The sequence below is a fragment of the Ostrinia furnacalis genome, unplaced genomic scaffold, assembly GCF_004193835.3.
Source record: "Ostrinia furnacalis isolate ACB-3 unplaced genomic scaffold, ASM419383v2 OfSCF0638, whole genome shotgun sequence".
In the NCBI taxonomy this organism is placed as follows: Eukaryota; Metazoa; Arthropoda; class Insecta; order Lepidoptera; family Crambidae; genus Ostrinia; species Ostrinia furnacalis.
In genome coordinates, this window is record NW_021130877.1 from 467105 (window position 1) to 484037 (window position 16933).

General features: G+C 36.4%; 1 protein-coding gene across 1 annotated transcript; it reads left to right on the forward strand.

Moving 5' to 3' along the window:
* Positions 1–313: 313 nt before the first annotated feature.
* CPR15 (cuticular protein RR-1 motif 15) lies at positions 314–14471 on the forward strand. The gene is made up of 3 exons (XM_028323467.1): positions 314–414; positions 861–1458; positions 13529–14471. Exons 1-3 carry the CDS (start codon positions 406–408, stop codon positions 13840–13842), a joined length of 921 nt encoding a protein of 306 aa, XP_028179268.1. The 5' UTR covers positions 314–405; the 3' UTR covers positions 13843–14471.
* Positions 14472–16933: the final 2462 nt, after the last annotated feature.

The following is a 16933-nucleotide window of genomic DNA, read 5'->3' on the forward strand; positions in this document are numbered from 1 at the left end:
TATCGATGTGAGTTTTCAGTATGTAACCGCAACTGCTAAAAAATTAGGTTGCGACGCCTAATTTAAATAAAGTAAATACTCCCTACGTCGTTTAAAACACCTATGACTTCTTTAGAGACCCTAATTCGTTCATCACCTACATAACTTTCATCAAAGCTTCCTCAAAACCAATTACTTTACAACCAATTAAAACAAGTGCCCAATCCAAAGGTCAGATTGTCACTACAATAAAAATAAACTAGGATGCACAAGAGGAAGAGCTCACCTGCTGCAATCGGCCATGATACAATTCAAGACGCGTCAAAGGCACGCCATAGGTATATAACGGCGCATCGCTCTGTTAGCATCACAGTCGGTACAGCGCTTCCATCGGTAGTCCTAGCACATTACATTAGCTTATTAAAAATGAAATTGGTGAGTGTCGTAGGGTGTGCAAGTCCTACAGGACTTTAGGAAGATTTTATCAACTTTTGGGTTGAGTTTGAAGTGGTCATTTGGAGTCCCGAGGGATATCTTGACTTGGTTTGCTTCATTTTGAAGTTTACACTTTACTATAACTTTTTATTCTTACTTTCTACTACTCGCTTTCTACGCTACACTATGGGTAAAAATAAATTAAGAATATTTTTTCTGTGTGCAAAAGTTACTATTTCTGTCCTGAAAATTATGGACTTCATTATTGATTACTACGCTTTCTTGGATGTTTACCATTAAGAAAAACTCATAAGGGTATAAAATGTATGATGAACTATCAATATCATGTGATTCCATAAAAGGGTCTTACCTTAAACATACATCCTTTTGCAGTGATTTACGACTGTCATTACCAATTGAAATCTAAAGACTAATTTTTTTTTCAGCTCGTAGTCGCCGCCATCCTCGGAGTCTGCTTGGCAGACCGCCTGGACAACAAATACCTCCCTCCTAGAGGAAACCAGGGTGCCGGCTACGGACCTGGCTTCAGCGGTGCTGGTGGTTTCGGCGGCCCCGCTGCCGGCGGCTTCGGCGGCCGAGGCTCCGGCTTCGGCCAGGGAGGAGCCGGTGCTGGATTCGGTGGAGCTGGTGCTGGTTTCGGTGGAGCCCAAAACTCTGGAAATGCTTACGGCGCTCCCGCTGGCCAGTTCGGAGGAGCTCGTGGTTCTTCCTCAGCCGACGCCAACGCCCAAATCCTCAGACTAAACAGTGACGTCACCGCTGAGGGCTTCTCCTACGACTTCGAGACATCCAACGGAATCCGCGCTGACGCGTCTGGAGTCGCCACCAACGGCGTCCAGTCTCAGGGAAGCTTCGCGTACAAGGGCGACGATGGTCAGGACTACAGCATCACCTACACCGCTGACGAGAACGGCTACCAGCCCCAGGGAGCTCATCTGCCCACCCCCCCTCCGATCCCCGAGGCTATCCTGAAGTCTCTGGAGCAGAACGCCCGTGACGAGGCCGCAGGCATCGTTGATGATGGTAAGTGAACCTTATTAGCATTATGCACTGATGATACCATTTCTCAAAACATGAATCAATTTCAAATAGTTTACGACACCGTAAACTTCACAACCACATAAACCAGTAACTTTACTAGTATCATAGCATGACTTTGATTAGTCCATAAAAAACTCATAAATACATGAAACATTACAATATAATTATTGCAAAACAAATGTACGTCTGCTAATGCCGGTAATCTTCATTATAGTCATTCCTAATAATCACCTTTGTAAAAAGTTCGCAAATGTGGTCAAGCCACAGGTAACATCCTGATGCCAATGTGGCCACAGCCTAACCTTGCTTTTGGTAATCAAAATTTGCGGGTGGCCACAAAATAGTGCAAACAATTTTTTCATTCTTTTTTTAGCTCCGACCTTTTCGTGAATGGATGAACTGTTACAGTCAACTCTAATTTGCATTAAACGTTTCATGAGTGTTATTAACTACTCATATAAAGTCCAATTTAAAGTTACGCAGTGAAAAGGGACTGGCCACTTTGATCTCTTGACATGTAATATTTGTAACAGCCTATGAAACTTATCACTTTGCCCTGCTTTCAAAAAAGGTCATCTGCGTAAATAATATCGACACAATACTTTCGCGTGAGCCAACGATTTGGGACTTTTACTCATAAATATAATGGCCCTTATGGTCACAAAACCTACAATAGTTCTGACGTTACAAAATGACGTGAGACCATTGCGTCATTGCGTCAGGTGTCGTGACCGCAGCGTCTGTCAGCCTATTCTAAGGGCCAAATGGTGGCTGTTATATTCAATCAGAGAGCCATTTTCCGAATTGGTTCTGGCTCTAAATCGGTCAAGTCGGTCATGACTTCGATTTGATAAAAATATTTTTTTTTAAATTCATTGTCAATAATATATTTGGGTTTTTAATGACCCATTTCGATAAATTACAAAAATGCAGAAATGTCTGTTGAAACAAGCAATTGATAAAATACATTCACATTTCAAACTATAGCGATATTATCATGGTCGCCCTACAAATAAATTATGACCATATAGAGCAAGAATCACGCATAGCCATCGCACAATGTGCACTGACGAAATTCATTTCTACTATCCCATGAACAAGGTTAAAACCCTTGGGAAAAGTATTCAATCATTCTTTATTAACAAAATATTTGATCTTTGGTCTTAATCGAGATTACTTTATGTACCTAATCAGATTTGTACAATAATTAACGGTTTATTAAATGAAAACTGATTTCTTATAGTACTAAAACAAAATCTTTGAGAGAATGAGTATATTAATATTGCTCTCTTAACCATTTGATATTTTGTTCCTCTAACCTATATTAGAAGTGAGAAGTGTTTCAAAAGCGTGTTGTACAAATTAAATAGTGATGAGTGATTAGCTCTGACATATTTAAAAGGCCACTGTTCATTCTGACAGTCGCTTACATTGATAACATAATCTAATGCAATATACTAAAAGATTGAAGAGGCGTTTGATACAATTACTAAATAAAATCTTCAGAGATAGTTTTGCTTTTGATTAGGTCTAGAGTTCGATGTCTAAATAGAGTGCATAAACGAAGAAAAATATTTATGAGCACTTACATTATCATGAAGACTGGGGTCTAAGTTTCGATCCCTAAGTAGGACGCATAAATTGAAAACCCATTTATGAGCAATGTAAATTTGACAGTCATGTTTTAGCCCGTTGACGAAACGCCTGATTTTAAAACCTAATTTCGACAGAGGTCACTCGATCGCGGAAGTTCAAATTACCTTCTCACGCGGCAGCTTCGAAAGCTACAATAGCAAGTTTTAAGCTATCTGCTATCACCAGAAAGAATCTCTTCCTGCTTTTATGTTCTTCTTAGTGTTTTACCATAAAATAGTGGGTATTATGATTTATAAACACAAGTAATGTACCTACATCAAACTAATTTTATGGCATCACATGCCATTGCATGATCCGTTCATGGAGCTTAATTTATCGTGCCACCATTTATGGTCACCCATCAGACTTGAGTCACGCCAAAGTTAATGATCAAGGAACATAATTTTATTACTCGACCATGCAAAACTCGTACATTATTAACGTTTTGAAATTATGGTCCGAGTATGGAGTATGTATGCACCCTTGGTTAACCAAGCCCCGAGCAAATCAAAAGCTTTAGTTATCATGATTTTTTTAAATTTCTTTAACAAAACGAAACTTATGTACTTAATGTACTTTCTCATTATTCATTAAATAATGATGAAGCAGTCTTTGATCTAGCGTAATACGCACAATGGATGATCAATCTAATGAATCATTAAAGCTTCCATTCTTTCAATTTTCTCAAATCATTATACTCTTCATTATGCACCCAATTAACAAAATGGAGGAACTAAAATAAGTTGACTTTAAACAACCTTATCGGTAGAAAGTTATCTTTTCGATCGAATCTTATAAATTCAAATTAAAGGGTCAAAACGTTGACTAAGGAGACATCCCGTTTTCTGCAGGATCCTGTTTACTACTATACGTGTTTTAATACTAATATTCACATGAACAACCCCCGCTTGCAGTGTCCCATAAAAAAACCGATTCGTTCGAATTTGGGATACGAATTTCAAAAGCACTCTAATTGTCCAGTTTTGGGTTCTGCATTACTGGATCCCGCAAAACTGAATTACCGTGGGAGAGACCCTTATCGGTAGAAAGCGATCATTGCCAATCGAATCATCTAAAATCGCTGGAGGGTCTTTATACTTGCGTGTATAGAAACGCCAACTAATTCGTACTTGTTCCTAGCTACCGGCTAAGGTCTTGCGATTCTCACGCGTTTTAGAGTGGCCCTTTGTGACTGATGTCAACTATCCGTAACGTAACGTTTAACGATGTAGATTTTAACGATAATAGGTTTTTGGTGTTAAATACTAGAATGTCCTTTGGTTTAAGTATGCAAGGCAAGATATCGTGCCTAAAAAGTTTCGAAATTCTGGAGATCTGAACTGATACTTAATGCATTTAAAATAAGAGTTATCACCCTAATATTCCTTCGGGATTCGACTCTATTATCCATCTGGTATGTAGTCCAATACATAAACCACCAAGCCAGGTAATGCGAAAGTGTCTATTTCAGAAACTTGTTTTTCAATTTACTTATCTACACTAATATTATAAAGAGGAAAACTTTGTTTGTTTGTTTGTTTGTTTGTTTGTTTGTTTGTTTGTTTAGTTGTAATGGATAGGCTCAAAAACTACTGGACCGATTTTAAAAATTCTTTCACCATTCGAAAGCTACATAACTCACGAGTAACATAGGCTAGATTTTATTTTGGAAAACAATAGGGTCCCGTAAAATATTTGGGATTTTCATAAGACGTGGAAAAGCGCCATCTATCGTCATTGCTTAAAATCTTCTTGCGCCTGACAAAAAATTTTGAGGTACGTAAATATTCATGAAGGCAAAGCTGTCAAACGCCATCTATCGACATCATTAGTAAATTAGTAACTAAATATTACATGTACTATGAATAGCGCTGTTCGTAAATAATGTTGAAAATTTAATAAATAAAGATATTTTATGTAATTGAACCATTCACTGTATGTACCTATTTGAATCATTCACTATGTATAAATGAGCAAGTCAAAGTGTTAATTAGTGACTTTTTTACAAACTTCCTTGCAAATTCTTACTATGTGCCGCCATCTACCGAGATGAATATTAGGGTACGGTTCAGCGGCGGACAAATGGGATGGGCGCGTGGGCGATTGTAGTTAAATAGGATAAGAATTACTTCGTTTTTATTTTCTGTATGTAATTTGTTGATTTTTTGGTAGGGTCTTTATTTTAATTACTTAGGTTGGTAGGTACTTACTTATTTGATTTTAATGATAATTACTATAGGTACGTATAATTTTAGTAGAAAGAAAGGTAATTGAATGACTAAGTGACTCACTCACTCATCACGATGTCTCAGAAACTACAAGTCTCACTGGCTGGTCAAAGCCAGGTGATCAAAGTGGAACACACCTCCTTTTAGAACGTAGGTAGTCACTAAGACGAAATTTTGCAAAATTCAACCCTTATGGGAGTTAAAAAGGGGGTTGGAAGTCTGTATTGCAGTCCTCGGTTTTTAAAGTAAGAGACTTGAAAGTTAAAATGTACGCTCACTATGATCTCTAGATATTGTGGAGGTGTACATAATATACTGTTCGGTACACTGTGGTACTGTGTACACATCGGTTTGCTGATGATATTGTGGTCATGGCTGAATCGTTGGAAGATCTTGGAACAATGCTCGAAGACTTTAATCGATTTTCCCAACAGGTAGGCCTGAGGGCGAACATGGACAAAACGAAGCTTATGTCGAATGTCCATGTTGCGCCCTACCCAGTTTCAGTTGGGAGCTCAATTCTCGAGATTGTCGACAAGTAGGTATGTCTACCTCGGACAAACGAGAAGGAGGTCAATCGTCGAATCTAACTCGGCTGGGCAGCGTTCGGGAAACTACGCAACATCTTTTCGTCCAAAATACCTCAATGCCTGAAGACTAGAGTGTATAACCAATGTTGTTACCAGTGATAACCTTATGGCTCGGAAACGTGGCCTCTCACTATAGGCCGTGTTCAGTTGCACAGCGTGCTATGGAGAGGGCTATACTTGGTGTTTCTTTGCGAAATCGAATCAGAAATGAGGAGATCCGTAAACGAACCAAAGTCGCTGACATAGCCCAACGGATTAGCAAGCTGAAGTGGCAATGGGCAGGGCACATAGTACGCAGAACTGATGGCCGATGGGACAGAATGGTTCTGGAATGGAGGCCGCGTACCGGAAAACGTAGCGTGGGACTTCCACCTACAAGGTGGACCGACGACATCGTAAAGGTAGCAGGGAAGCGCTGGACGCAGGCCGCTTCCAATCGATCAACATGGAAAGCATTGGGGGAGGCCTATGTTCAGCAGTGGACGTCCTATGGCTGAAATGGTGGTGGTGGTACATATACTGAAAATGTATCATTAGAAATCAAACACGGACGGGGGCTAAGGAGATAAAAGGAGGGTTGGAAGTTTATATTATGAAAGTCCTATGTGTTTAAAGTAAGAGAGTTGAAATTTAAAATATATGCGCTATAGATGCTAAGAGCGGATTTTACGAAACTCCACCCCTAATGGAGTAAAACGAGGTCCACGCGTACGAAGTCGCGGGCGGCCGCTAGTAAGTATATAATCTATCTTAATTTACATTCCAACAAGATGTCTAGCCGATAGTATATTGTGATAGTGTGTATCTTACATATAATTAGTTATTATCACATGCAAATTATCACACATTATTAGAGAAATAGTTAGTCACCTCACTAAAAGAAAAAAAGTAGATCAAAAAACTGCTAATGACTCACGAATTTTCTAAAAGAAACCCTTTATTGTAAATGTTTGAATCACGAGGTACCTAGACAATGGACCTTTTGTGTCTTTTAGTTTGTGCAAGAATAAAAAAGAATCTGACAGACAAACAGCGTTTCATAAGAATATTTCGGAATGTAGAAGTACTTATAATTTGTGCCAATAGACCCTTACAATTTTGTAAATGCTTTAATAAAATAATCGTCTGAAGTAGAGATTAAATTGTCTTCATCCATTTATCGATCCATACAGTGTCCATTAAATTAATTAACATTGTAATCAAAGATACGTATCTAATATTACTAAATACATAGACAGCTCTATATCATCACAGATAATATAATATATCATTTAGCTTTACAGCTACCCTAGAATATGGCAAATGCTGAGTGGTTGCCATTTTGGTTAAAAAAACCAATTCATGTACCAAAACAACCTATTTTACTTTAGTACAAAAATTGCCAGCTTATCTGTAAATGTTCAACAAAAATAAACTCTTATTTTTATTTGTTACGAAAATTTCCAGCTTCTAATTATCGTAGTATACACATTATACGTTGATTCAATAGAGCACTTGCAACGTACTAATTCGATTTTAATGCTACATGCGCACAGGCATCTGCTATCACTTGACCTCTGCGCTCCTTAATCTGTATTTTTGCATAACCACGCAATTAAACCATTTTGAAAGCCCGGTCAAGTTCAATGATTTCAAAGTAATGGATTTAAATTATTGACCGTATCGAATTTGAAGCAAATGACGCCTGGAGATGAATGAATAATGTTTCTAAACTCGATATTCATATTGTTTTTTATTTATGATGGCAGTTTCATTAAGAACTATAGCATTTCAATGAACACTTCTTGCTCATAAAAGTTTAACCACTTTCTGTCAAGTAATAAATTACCCTGTGAATGAATAGTTGAAAAGTTCTTGAAGACCATTTCACTTTTTAATAATTTGTCTTAGTTAAATATCTATGCCTAATTTATTTAGTTGACGAGATTATCAAATAAAATTTATATTTTCACAAAGAAATTCGAAGCTCAGATTTCAAAATCTGCAAACCCAAGTACAGACCAGCACAATAGCTATACCTTTGAACCTACTATTTCAACAGTAGAAATGCAGTAATCTAGCTCTCGATCCTAAATACAGGTATGAAACTCTAATGGCAGCCATTCCTTCCCTGGCCGGCAATGCCCGATATTAATGACTGTAGTCTAATACCTTCATCTAGGCCAGCGGTTCTCAATCTTGGACTAGCGCCCCAAAGTGTAGCGGTTTTTCATAAGCGCCCCATTTGTCACCCGAAGTGATCGAGTCACTATAATGCCGAGAGTTAAAGGTCATTTTAAATTGTTTAACAAAAACAGTGTGTGACGCTATGATACAAAGAACGAGGAAGCAACTATTTTTAATAACTACGGCTTTTTAATTTCATTTTTTTTCGAAGTAATAAGCAGTAATTTTGGAGTCTGAAAATGCTTTTGAAAAATCGCTAAAGTAGCAACGCTTCCTTATCATGCTATAGCCATTTTCATTACTGCGATCATTTGAAGTCAGTAGTTGATGTGTTTGAAAATTATTGGTATTAATATATTACTTAAGAATGCGCTAGTAGCAACGTTTCCTTTTCATAAAACAGCACTTACGGGATTTTAAGATACATTCGTTGGTAAAGCGCTGATTGTAGCTAGAACGTTTCCTTACCATTTCAGTATAGTTTGAGAACCAGTGGCCTAGGTCTAGATGATCGCTTGCGCCACATGCGCACGAGTCCACGTTTTGTAATTGAGGCTTTTGAGGCAAAAGCGACCGATAAATTATGAAATTGAGAACATCTGGGATGGGTCATTAATCAGGATGATGTGCTAGCACAAACATTCGCCATTTTGATTGGTTTTCGCTACTAATTACAAGATGAAATGGTTTTACAAGCATAGAAATAGAGTCGAATTTTGAAATTTTGTTTTGGAAAAATTATACCTATTGTTACGTTAAAATGTGAGTGTTTCAAATCTACATGTTTCTTTTAGTCTAATAAAACTGGCTGTCATTCTAATAGAATGGTTTATTAAACGTCTCCTAAATTAAGATTAAAATCTCCATTATTATCATGTAATTTTAATAGCAGAACAATTGTACATTTATCTCCCAATCTTAGCACGAAATTAACACACACTCATTAATGTCACCATAAAATGGTCTGGACAAAATAGACATTAGTTTATTACAAAACCTTAAAACTCTATTGTTGTAATAATAGAGTCTTAATTTGGTTGAAATATTTTACTCCCATAGACTGAGAAAATTCTGTGAGAATATAGAAACAAAAGATTGTGACACGATGATTGGAATACTGATTGTCTTGTTTAATATTTTAACACCGCCTAAGAATTTAAACATAAACTCCAGAAACAAATGAATTTTGCCAATTTAAAAACAAGGAATTTTAAAAACCGAACGCATCGTTACTTTTTTAAAACATTGTTTATTATTCAGAAAAATAATGGTATCAAAACAAATGCCACAAGAAATAGCGCTCTTCAATTGTTTTTGTAAGTCCAGCGGACCTACTTACATCAAAATGTCATTAAATCAGAAAAAAAAACAGTTGATATTTGAACAGTTTCAGTTTTTGAAAGATTTAATTGATCGGCCGGCATGCTTTTGTGAAATGATCATTCAGTCTATTAAAATCGCATTGCAAATTTCTACACTATGTTTAAATAATCTTACATAATGGGTAACTGATATAACATTAACAAGTCATCGTCTGGTTACAGTTAAGATGTGCTAATCATTTGATTAATAGTCTTGATAGAACAATGATGGACAGACAGTAAATTGTTATTTACATAATCTTGTCCGCGTAATTATTTGTTAATTTATTACTTACATACAAAAGAGGAGCTTCCACAGCTTTGGATAAACAGAAATTAGCGCATTCAATATACGTTAAACTGGAATACATGTTAATTAAATTAAATGTTTGTGATGTCCAATAGAGCTAAAACTTTAACCCCCTTATTATTAAAAAGTTACAACTTAGTTTAATACTGTTTTAAAGTGTCATTTCCATACTAAACGTCACTTAAAACAGGGTCAAGTTTAATAATAGGTAAGGGGTAAAGCTTTTTGATCCAATAAAGGCAAGCTTTGAAAACATCCTTAGAAATATCATCCAAAATACATTCACAAAATGAGCTGATAATATTATAGTAGAATGTAATCGAATACAACCTCATCAATTCACACCAAGCAAAGTCGGGGCGCAAGTAACACAACATTTTGAAAGGCCGTGATATTTCCATTCACAATAGACCCCTTTGTCAATACTAATTTTGTTTTCCGACCGTCATGTCAATTGCGATATAAAGTAAGTGTAACAAAAAGTTGAAGTTCTCAAGTTCGCGGGAACGGCGGTCGCGACCTTGCGAGCTTTCGGATGCGCCCGTTAGTGTGGGGCCGCAAAACGAGCGTGTCAGTAATAAATAAAGTATTTAATTCAGACAACAGAGATCCATAAATGTTAGTAAAAACTTAGGCTAATGTTAGTATCTTATTTCTAAAACCGACCTCGTCCTCGTCATAGTAATGACAGCAATATAAAACGCGTCATAATTTTAGAAATATTTTGGACATACCTACTACCGAACAACCGGATGCATAACCTACCAGAGGGTCTAGTAGAATAACACTCAATCAAATTTGAAAAATCTTAGAAAGTGGAAACAACAAGATATTAAATTACAAACAGGTTCAGCACCTAATGCTACTAGTGAACTCGTGACAGTTTTAATTTTTAAATTGCTTCATTAAATGGCTACTAAAAAAACGCAGAGGCGATGCGATTTCATAATCACAAAGTAACTGTCACATTTATTTGCTGTTTTTGGTCAACCAATCTAACATTTTATGTTAGTTACAAAATACTTTTTGGATAATAAACATGGGCAAAAGAAGCTTCATCAGTAAAAAGGTAGAAAATCAATTTATAAGACCTTTTTGATGTTTCATGTATTAGTTATAAGAGATGCGATATGATCTCATACAATATTATGTAGAGCACGTCATAATATCTTATAATTCTTTAGAATAATGCGATTTTGCCTTCCATACACAGTCATTTCCTGCTGACTGTTTGTAATATAGCTATAGCTTGTCAAGAATTCGAAGCATCCAATCGCTGACTTCATGGCCCAATCCGGCAATGCAGAATCGTGCGTGCATCCTGCGCTTGCGCAAGATGGCCGCAATTGAGATTACCGGTACAATTATGATGAGATTGTTTTACAATCACTGAAGAGGTTGCATACCGAAACTCTACGGCAATATTTAAACGATTTATTTATTTATTTATTCATGAATAGAACGGTAGTACCAATTACACTATTCAAACAAGACGTAACAAAGCTCAAAATAACATTTAAGTAATTAAAAACAACTTAATTTAGGAAAAGTACATAAATCAGATGCGATATGTTTGTCACGCGAACACCTGGAGGCTATGTCATAATATCGTCATAAATGATATAAATACATAACTAGCATTACACGCGCGTTGGTGTCTATCTATGACGGAAACTGATTGATATTGCATTTTAATCTAATAAGTTGGCCCCAGGTCAAGTTGTTACTATTATGTAAGTAATCATTTCAAATCAGTAAACATAAGGTTAATACAAACAAATCAACGTATCAGTAGACTGTCACATACCTAAACGTTTGTTTAGACTTACATAAGGCATCAAATCTTGTACATATTTTGTAAAATTAGTACACTTTTTACTGTCTATTTCTCTCCAATGTCTCAAGAGTAAGCATGTCATTTAGCTATTTATTATTGCAGAGTCTTAATAAAAACAAACAAACGGAATGAAAGGCAATAAATATATGCCAATACGAGTGTCAGCCTTCGCAGTCACCGCATTCTAGATCTTCTGCGATAATTGCCCGTATTAATTCGGTATGTAGTGAGGATGACACGTCGCTATGGCGATCGGAGACCATAAAGGCTGTAATTAAAACTAATGTGATGGTTAATCGGTTTATTAATTCATTGACCGGCGTAGTTTGTTTAATGAGAGGCAAAAATGTTTAGTGTTCTGGAAAATTACTGGGTTTTGAACTTGGATCATGTAACTTTATTGATTTATTATCATTATTTTCATGGAAGGTATCATAAATAACACGTGGGATTACTTTTCCATTGATATTTAGAGGCTCTTACCTAGTGTCCGACCGAATATGAATTTTCAGCCGAAAACGGAAACGAAAACGAAGCTTCGGCTGCAGTCTCATTTTCGGCCGAAAACGAAAACGAAAATGACCTTACTCTCAAATTTCAATCTGAAATTATGTAAAATCTTTGAAAACCGTTAATGTTTTGACCAAAAACATAATGACATTTGACAGTTGATTTTGATAAGGATTGATTAAAAAAACTGGCATTAAAACACATAAAAATTATTATGAATTCTTAGTAGAATATTATTTCCGGTGTATATTAAAATATTGGGAAGTGAAGAAGAAATAAAGGGTGTGTCCAGTGTGGTCCAGTGGGAATTTTTCAACTTCAAAAATGAATACAAATAAATTAATTATTTTTTATTATTTATTACTAATGCAAACTGGAGTTTAACAACGCGGATTTAATTTTTTATAGGCAATGTCTTTTAAATGATGCCCGTTTTACTATAGGCACTCTCACAGCCGGACCCTTACATTCGCAACTATGCGAGAGCAAATCGCGCTAATAATTTTCCTGCAACTTCACGGCGGATATTTTCTTACAGAACCTGAATTATTTAATGATTGTTTGCTGTAAACTTTTGACTTGAGATATCCCCACAAGAAAAAGTCGCATGGTGTGAGATCTGGTGACCGAGGCGGCTAGGGTACATGTCCCTGTACTTGCTGATCATTTATTTGAAAAAAAAAGTCCTCAGTGTCTCCATCGAGGTACTCTCCGTGTGCGGTGAGACACCTTCTTGCTGAAATAGTTACGTAGTTGACCGAGATGCAGTTGCAGTTGTGGTATCAGACATTCGTCGATCATTGGACACTACATTTCAAATACTTATTGCTCATCTGCGAACGCTCTGTAGGCTCCCGACCAGTGACTCATGGCGTATTTCAAATCCGCATTACACTCTATTTTGAAACAATTAAGCTTAATGAAAACTCTTTGGTTTTATTTGTATTCAATTTTGAACTTGGAAAATTCTCGCTGGACACCCTCTACAACGTAACCTCACTTCACAACTTCAAAAGAGTGAGACAATACCGCGTCCGTTCAAGTCTTATTGGAACCATGAGTGCACCAGATTCACTCCCGAAGATATCGGAACGATAAACGTCACCGTCTCATTCATTTATTTCTGATATTCGGTTTGGCCGAAGCTTCGGCTGGTTTTTGGCCGAAAACGAAAATATGGCCGAATGTCCCTTTTTTGGCCGAAAATGGCCGAAAACGAAAACGAAAACGAATATTCGGTCGGTCACTACTCTTACCTTTATTTAGAAAGTTATCTGAAATATAAGTAGTTTTTATAAACTCTACATTAAGTTCTTAGTCTTTTGGTGAAATACCAGATAAATACTAGGTATTCATATTGTGTTCTTAGTTGTCTTCTTGATGAATTAAATAAGAATCCTTTCCATTAATTCCAGGTACCTACCGCGGTGAGGGTGCGGGCGCTGGCGGTGCTGGTGGCTACTCCAGCGGCGGACCTGGTGGCTACTCCGGTGCTGGTGCCGGTGGCTTTGGAGCTGGATCTGGTGCCGGTGGTTTCGGAGCTGGATCTGGTGCTGGCGGTTTCGGAGCCGGCGCTGGTGCTGGCGGTTTTGGTGGCTCCGCTGGCGGAGCCGGATTCGGTCAGAAATCCTTCGGTGGTGCCGCGTCCCGCCAATACCTCACCCCCAACTCCGGCCCACGAGGCTCCGGCTCTGGCAACTTCAACTCCCAAACCGGCTACAGATACTAAACTCCGCGCCGACTGATGATCGAGGGCAACCCGCGGTAAAACGCAATGTAACATTCTTAACGCAATAGTAGTTCGGTATTTAATGAAATTGTAACTTCAATGCAAACCTTGTTGTGATAAAGACTTGTAAGATAGCATTTTAATTTGAAAGATGGGCTTGCTTTGAAGTAATAATTTTTATACGAACCAAATTTAATGTTACGATCATTCGAATAATTTAAATTCATTTTTATTTTTGTTTCGTCGTATATATTTTTGTATCCCTCTATCATCATTTTAAGATGTTACCATTAACGATATTATGCTGTGAACTGATGTATGTGATGATATTTTATGCCCACTATTATTATTTCTATACCACTTGTTATAAATAATAGTAGTTTTAAGTTTGTTCATACATGCAATATTCTTTGTTAAACTCATACAACTTTCCTGTCTATTAATGTGATCTCAAATAATTTCTGTAAACTTCTCTCTGTGAAATTTCTCTCTTGTTAATATCATAAATGTATAGAAAATAAGTTTTACATACAGCAACGCAAATGGACAGTACTAGAACTAAGAAGAAAATGTATAAAAAAATGTTTTGTACAATGATATAGATGTAAGTTTGTAAATACAACGAATATACAATTTTTAATGCAAAAGTTATTTTATTAACATTAAAATAAGAATTTCCTCAAATGTAATATGATAGGAAACTCTTTCACAATCTCAAGTGATAAGTAGGTATTTATTTTTTAATAAAATTAATTTAGCTTTGACAAAAACAAATGATTTAATAAGAACACTATGACTAATGAAAAGCTTATTTTAACTAAGACAAAATTAAAAACATCTCACGTCTCTAAAATATGTAAACCAAATATTTAGCAATCATAAGATATGGGTGTTTCAAATAGATCGTCTATAATGATGATAATTATAAACATCTAAATGAATCTAGATTTTTAGCATTTGCAATGTGACAAAATTAACTACCTACTAACTAAGTACATCAATTTAGATTACATTCGCTTCTAAATTTATTTTGTAATGTATTTCTGACATACTTACACAACATATACCATACAAATGTATAGATTACAAACTATTAGTATAGGATAGGTATTTCATATTTATTTTAGAACTTTTAATACTATGAATCTCTAAATAATGCCCACTGCAACCATCTTAATCTGCTAAATTCTGTAGCAATAAACGATACAGGCACGAATTACTTTACTTAACGACATTAAGAACTCATGAATCTATGATTTACACAGATAATTGAAATCTAGATTTTAGCATTTTACATAAATTAGATGACCTAAGTCCCAAGTTATCGGTCTGACTTTATAGGTGCGTCGCATATTTGCTAAGTCCAGGATGTAGCAATAAAACTCTATAAACCTGACTGAGCTATCATCATACGTTCATTAAGAACAGTAAAGTCAGATTAAGTAAACTTTATTTGAGTAAGAAATGTCCAAAACCGGCTGTGTGTATCCAATGATGAAATAATATTTTTCCAAAATAGACCCTGAGTGCCCTGACTCTCGATACAAAACGCGCGTTAGTATGTGTACTCCGATAAAATACATGAAACGCGCGTTGAGCGCTCATCGTCTGAAAGATTATTTGATATACGTAAGCGTGCATTTATTGAGAAGGATGTGGACTGTGAAGGGTCAAATTAATAGTATTTTGTTCATTGAGTAAGTGGACAGGAAAGATAATTTATCATCTTCAACATTTCATTCTATAACCTTAACTACTTCACTGATAGATCCATACCATAAATTATTAGCATAATATGTCTTTTTTATCATAAGTGTACTACGGGACCTACTGAATAACAAATCATAACAAAATCCCAACCAATCGTCACGTTCATAGCCCTCATTAACTCAATAGTCCATCAACTCAAGGGGATCAACAAAACATAGCTTGTAAGCTACGTAGTGTTGGATCTCTCTCTCTTTTCACGTTTGGTAGCAGACTGTATCCATTAGCAGACTGCAACTAAACGCCCTTGGAGCTCAGAACTTTCGAAGTTCAATAAAAACTGAGCACATTATTAGGTACTTTAACCAAAATCGAAAAAGTGCCGAAGACAAAAAAAACTGTTGGACATGCTATTACTTAGTATTTAACGAGTTTAATCGGGCTATTTTGTGCTTCGATAGATGGTAATTATCATCTATAAATTCATGGAGTGTTGAGAGGATTAATAGACTAAGGAATGCAATGAACAATTTGAATTATTTATTTTGTCTATTGATAATGAGGCAAGGTAGACAGACGACCACGTAAAGATTGCAAAGATTACAGGAAGGCGCTGGATGCAGGCCGCTGCCAACCGGCCAATCTGGAAATCATAAAAGGAGGCATTCAGGGACTTAGTGCGAGTTTGCATCAAACGTCTTTGCTGGCGACTGTGTAAAAAATGGCATTAATAGTATGACAGATTGTACCTTACTTTCAAGAAACAAAATCTTTTAAATATTTTGACATATTCACTAGCGACGACGTTCGTGCAAACTCGCGTTAAGCACACTCTTCATTGGACATCCTGTGGCTGAAATGATGATGTTTATCTCATGACTCACTCTTTGCTATAGTTGAACATATTGAAATGTCTGTTAAATCCATTCCAAAGTAGGAATGCTCCTCCTCTTCTAACTTCAACGTGGGTTGCCTCACTCCAGTAATAGCCCAGCCCGTGTACTACAAGCATCATGAATAGTGTAGCGATTTGTAACATTATTTTAATTAAGTAGATCTTCATGGAACGCTCTGTGGAAACATAATTCTCAAATTGCTATAGTTAAATGTTTAGCTGAATGCACGAAGTTGTATTTTGGAGCTGTGCAAGCAATAATATGCGGGGAGATGAAATGTTGAATAATAAAGAAGGTATCGCGAAGCTTCCAAAATGCCACACAGACGAGTTGGATTCGACTAAAATTGACCTCTTTCTAGAAGTGAGAAGTACTGGACTGTTGTAAGTTGAGCTTCAAATGTAGAGTCTCCAACCATCAAACGAGTGAGTGCAACACGAACATTTTAACATAAGTTGTTTGTTCATTTTAGACTCTGATTTTTAATT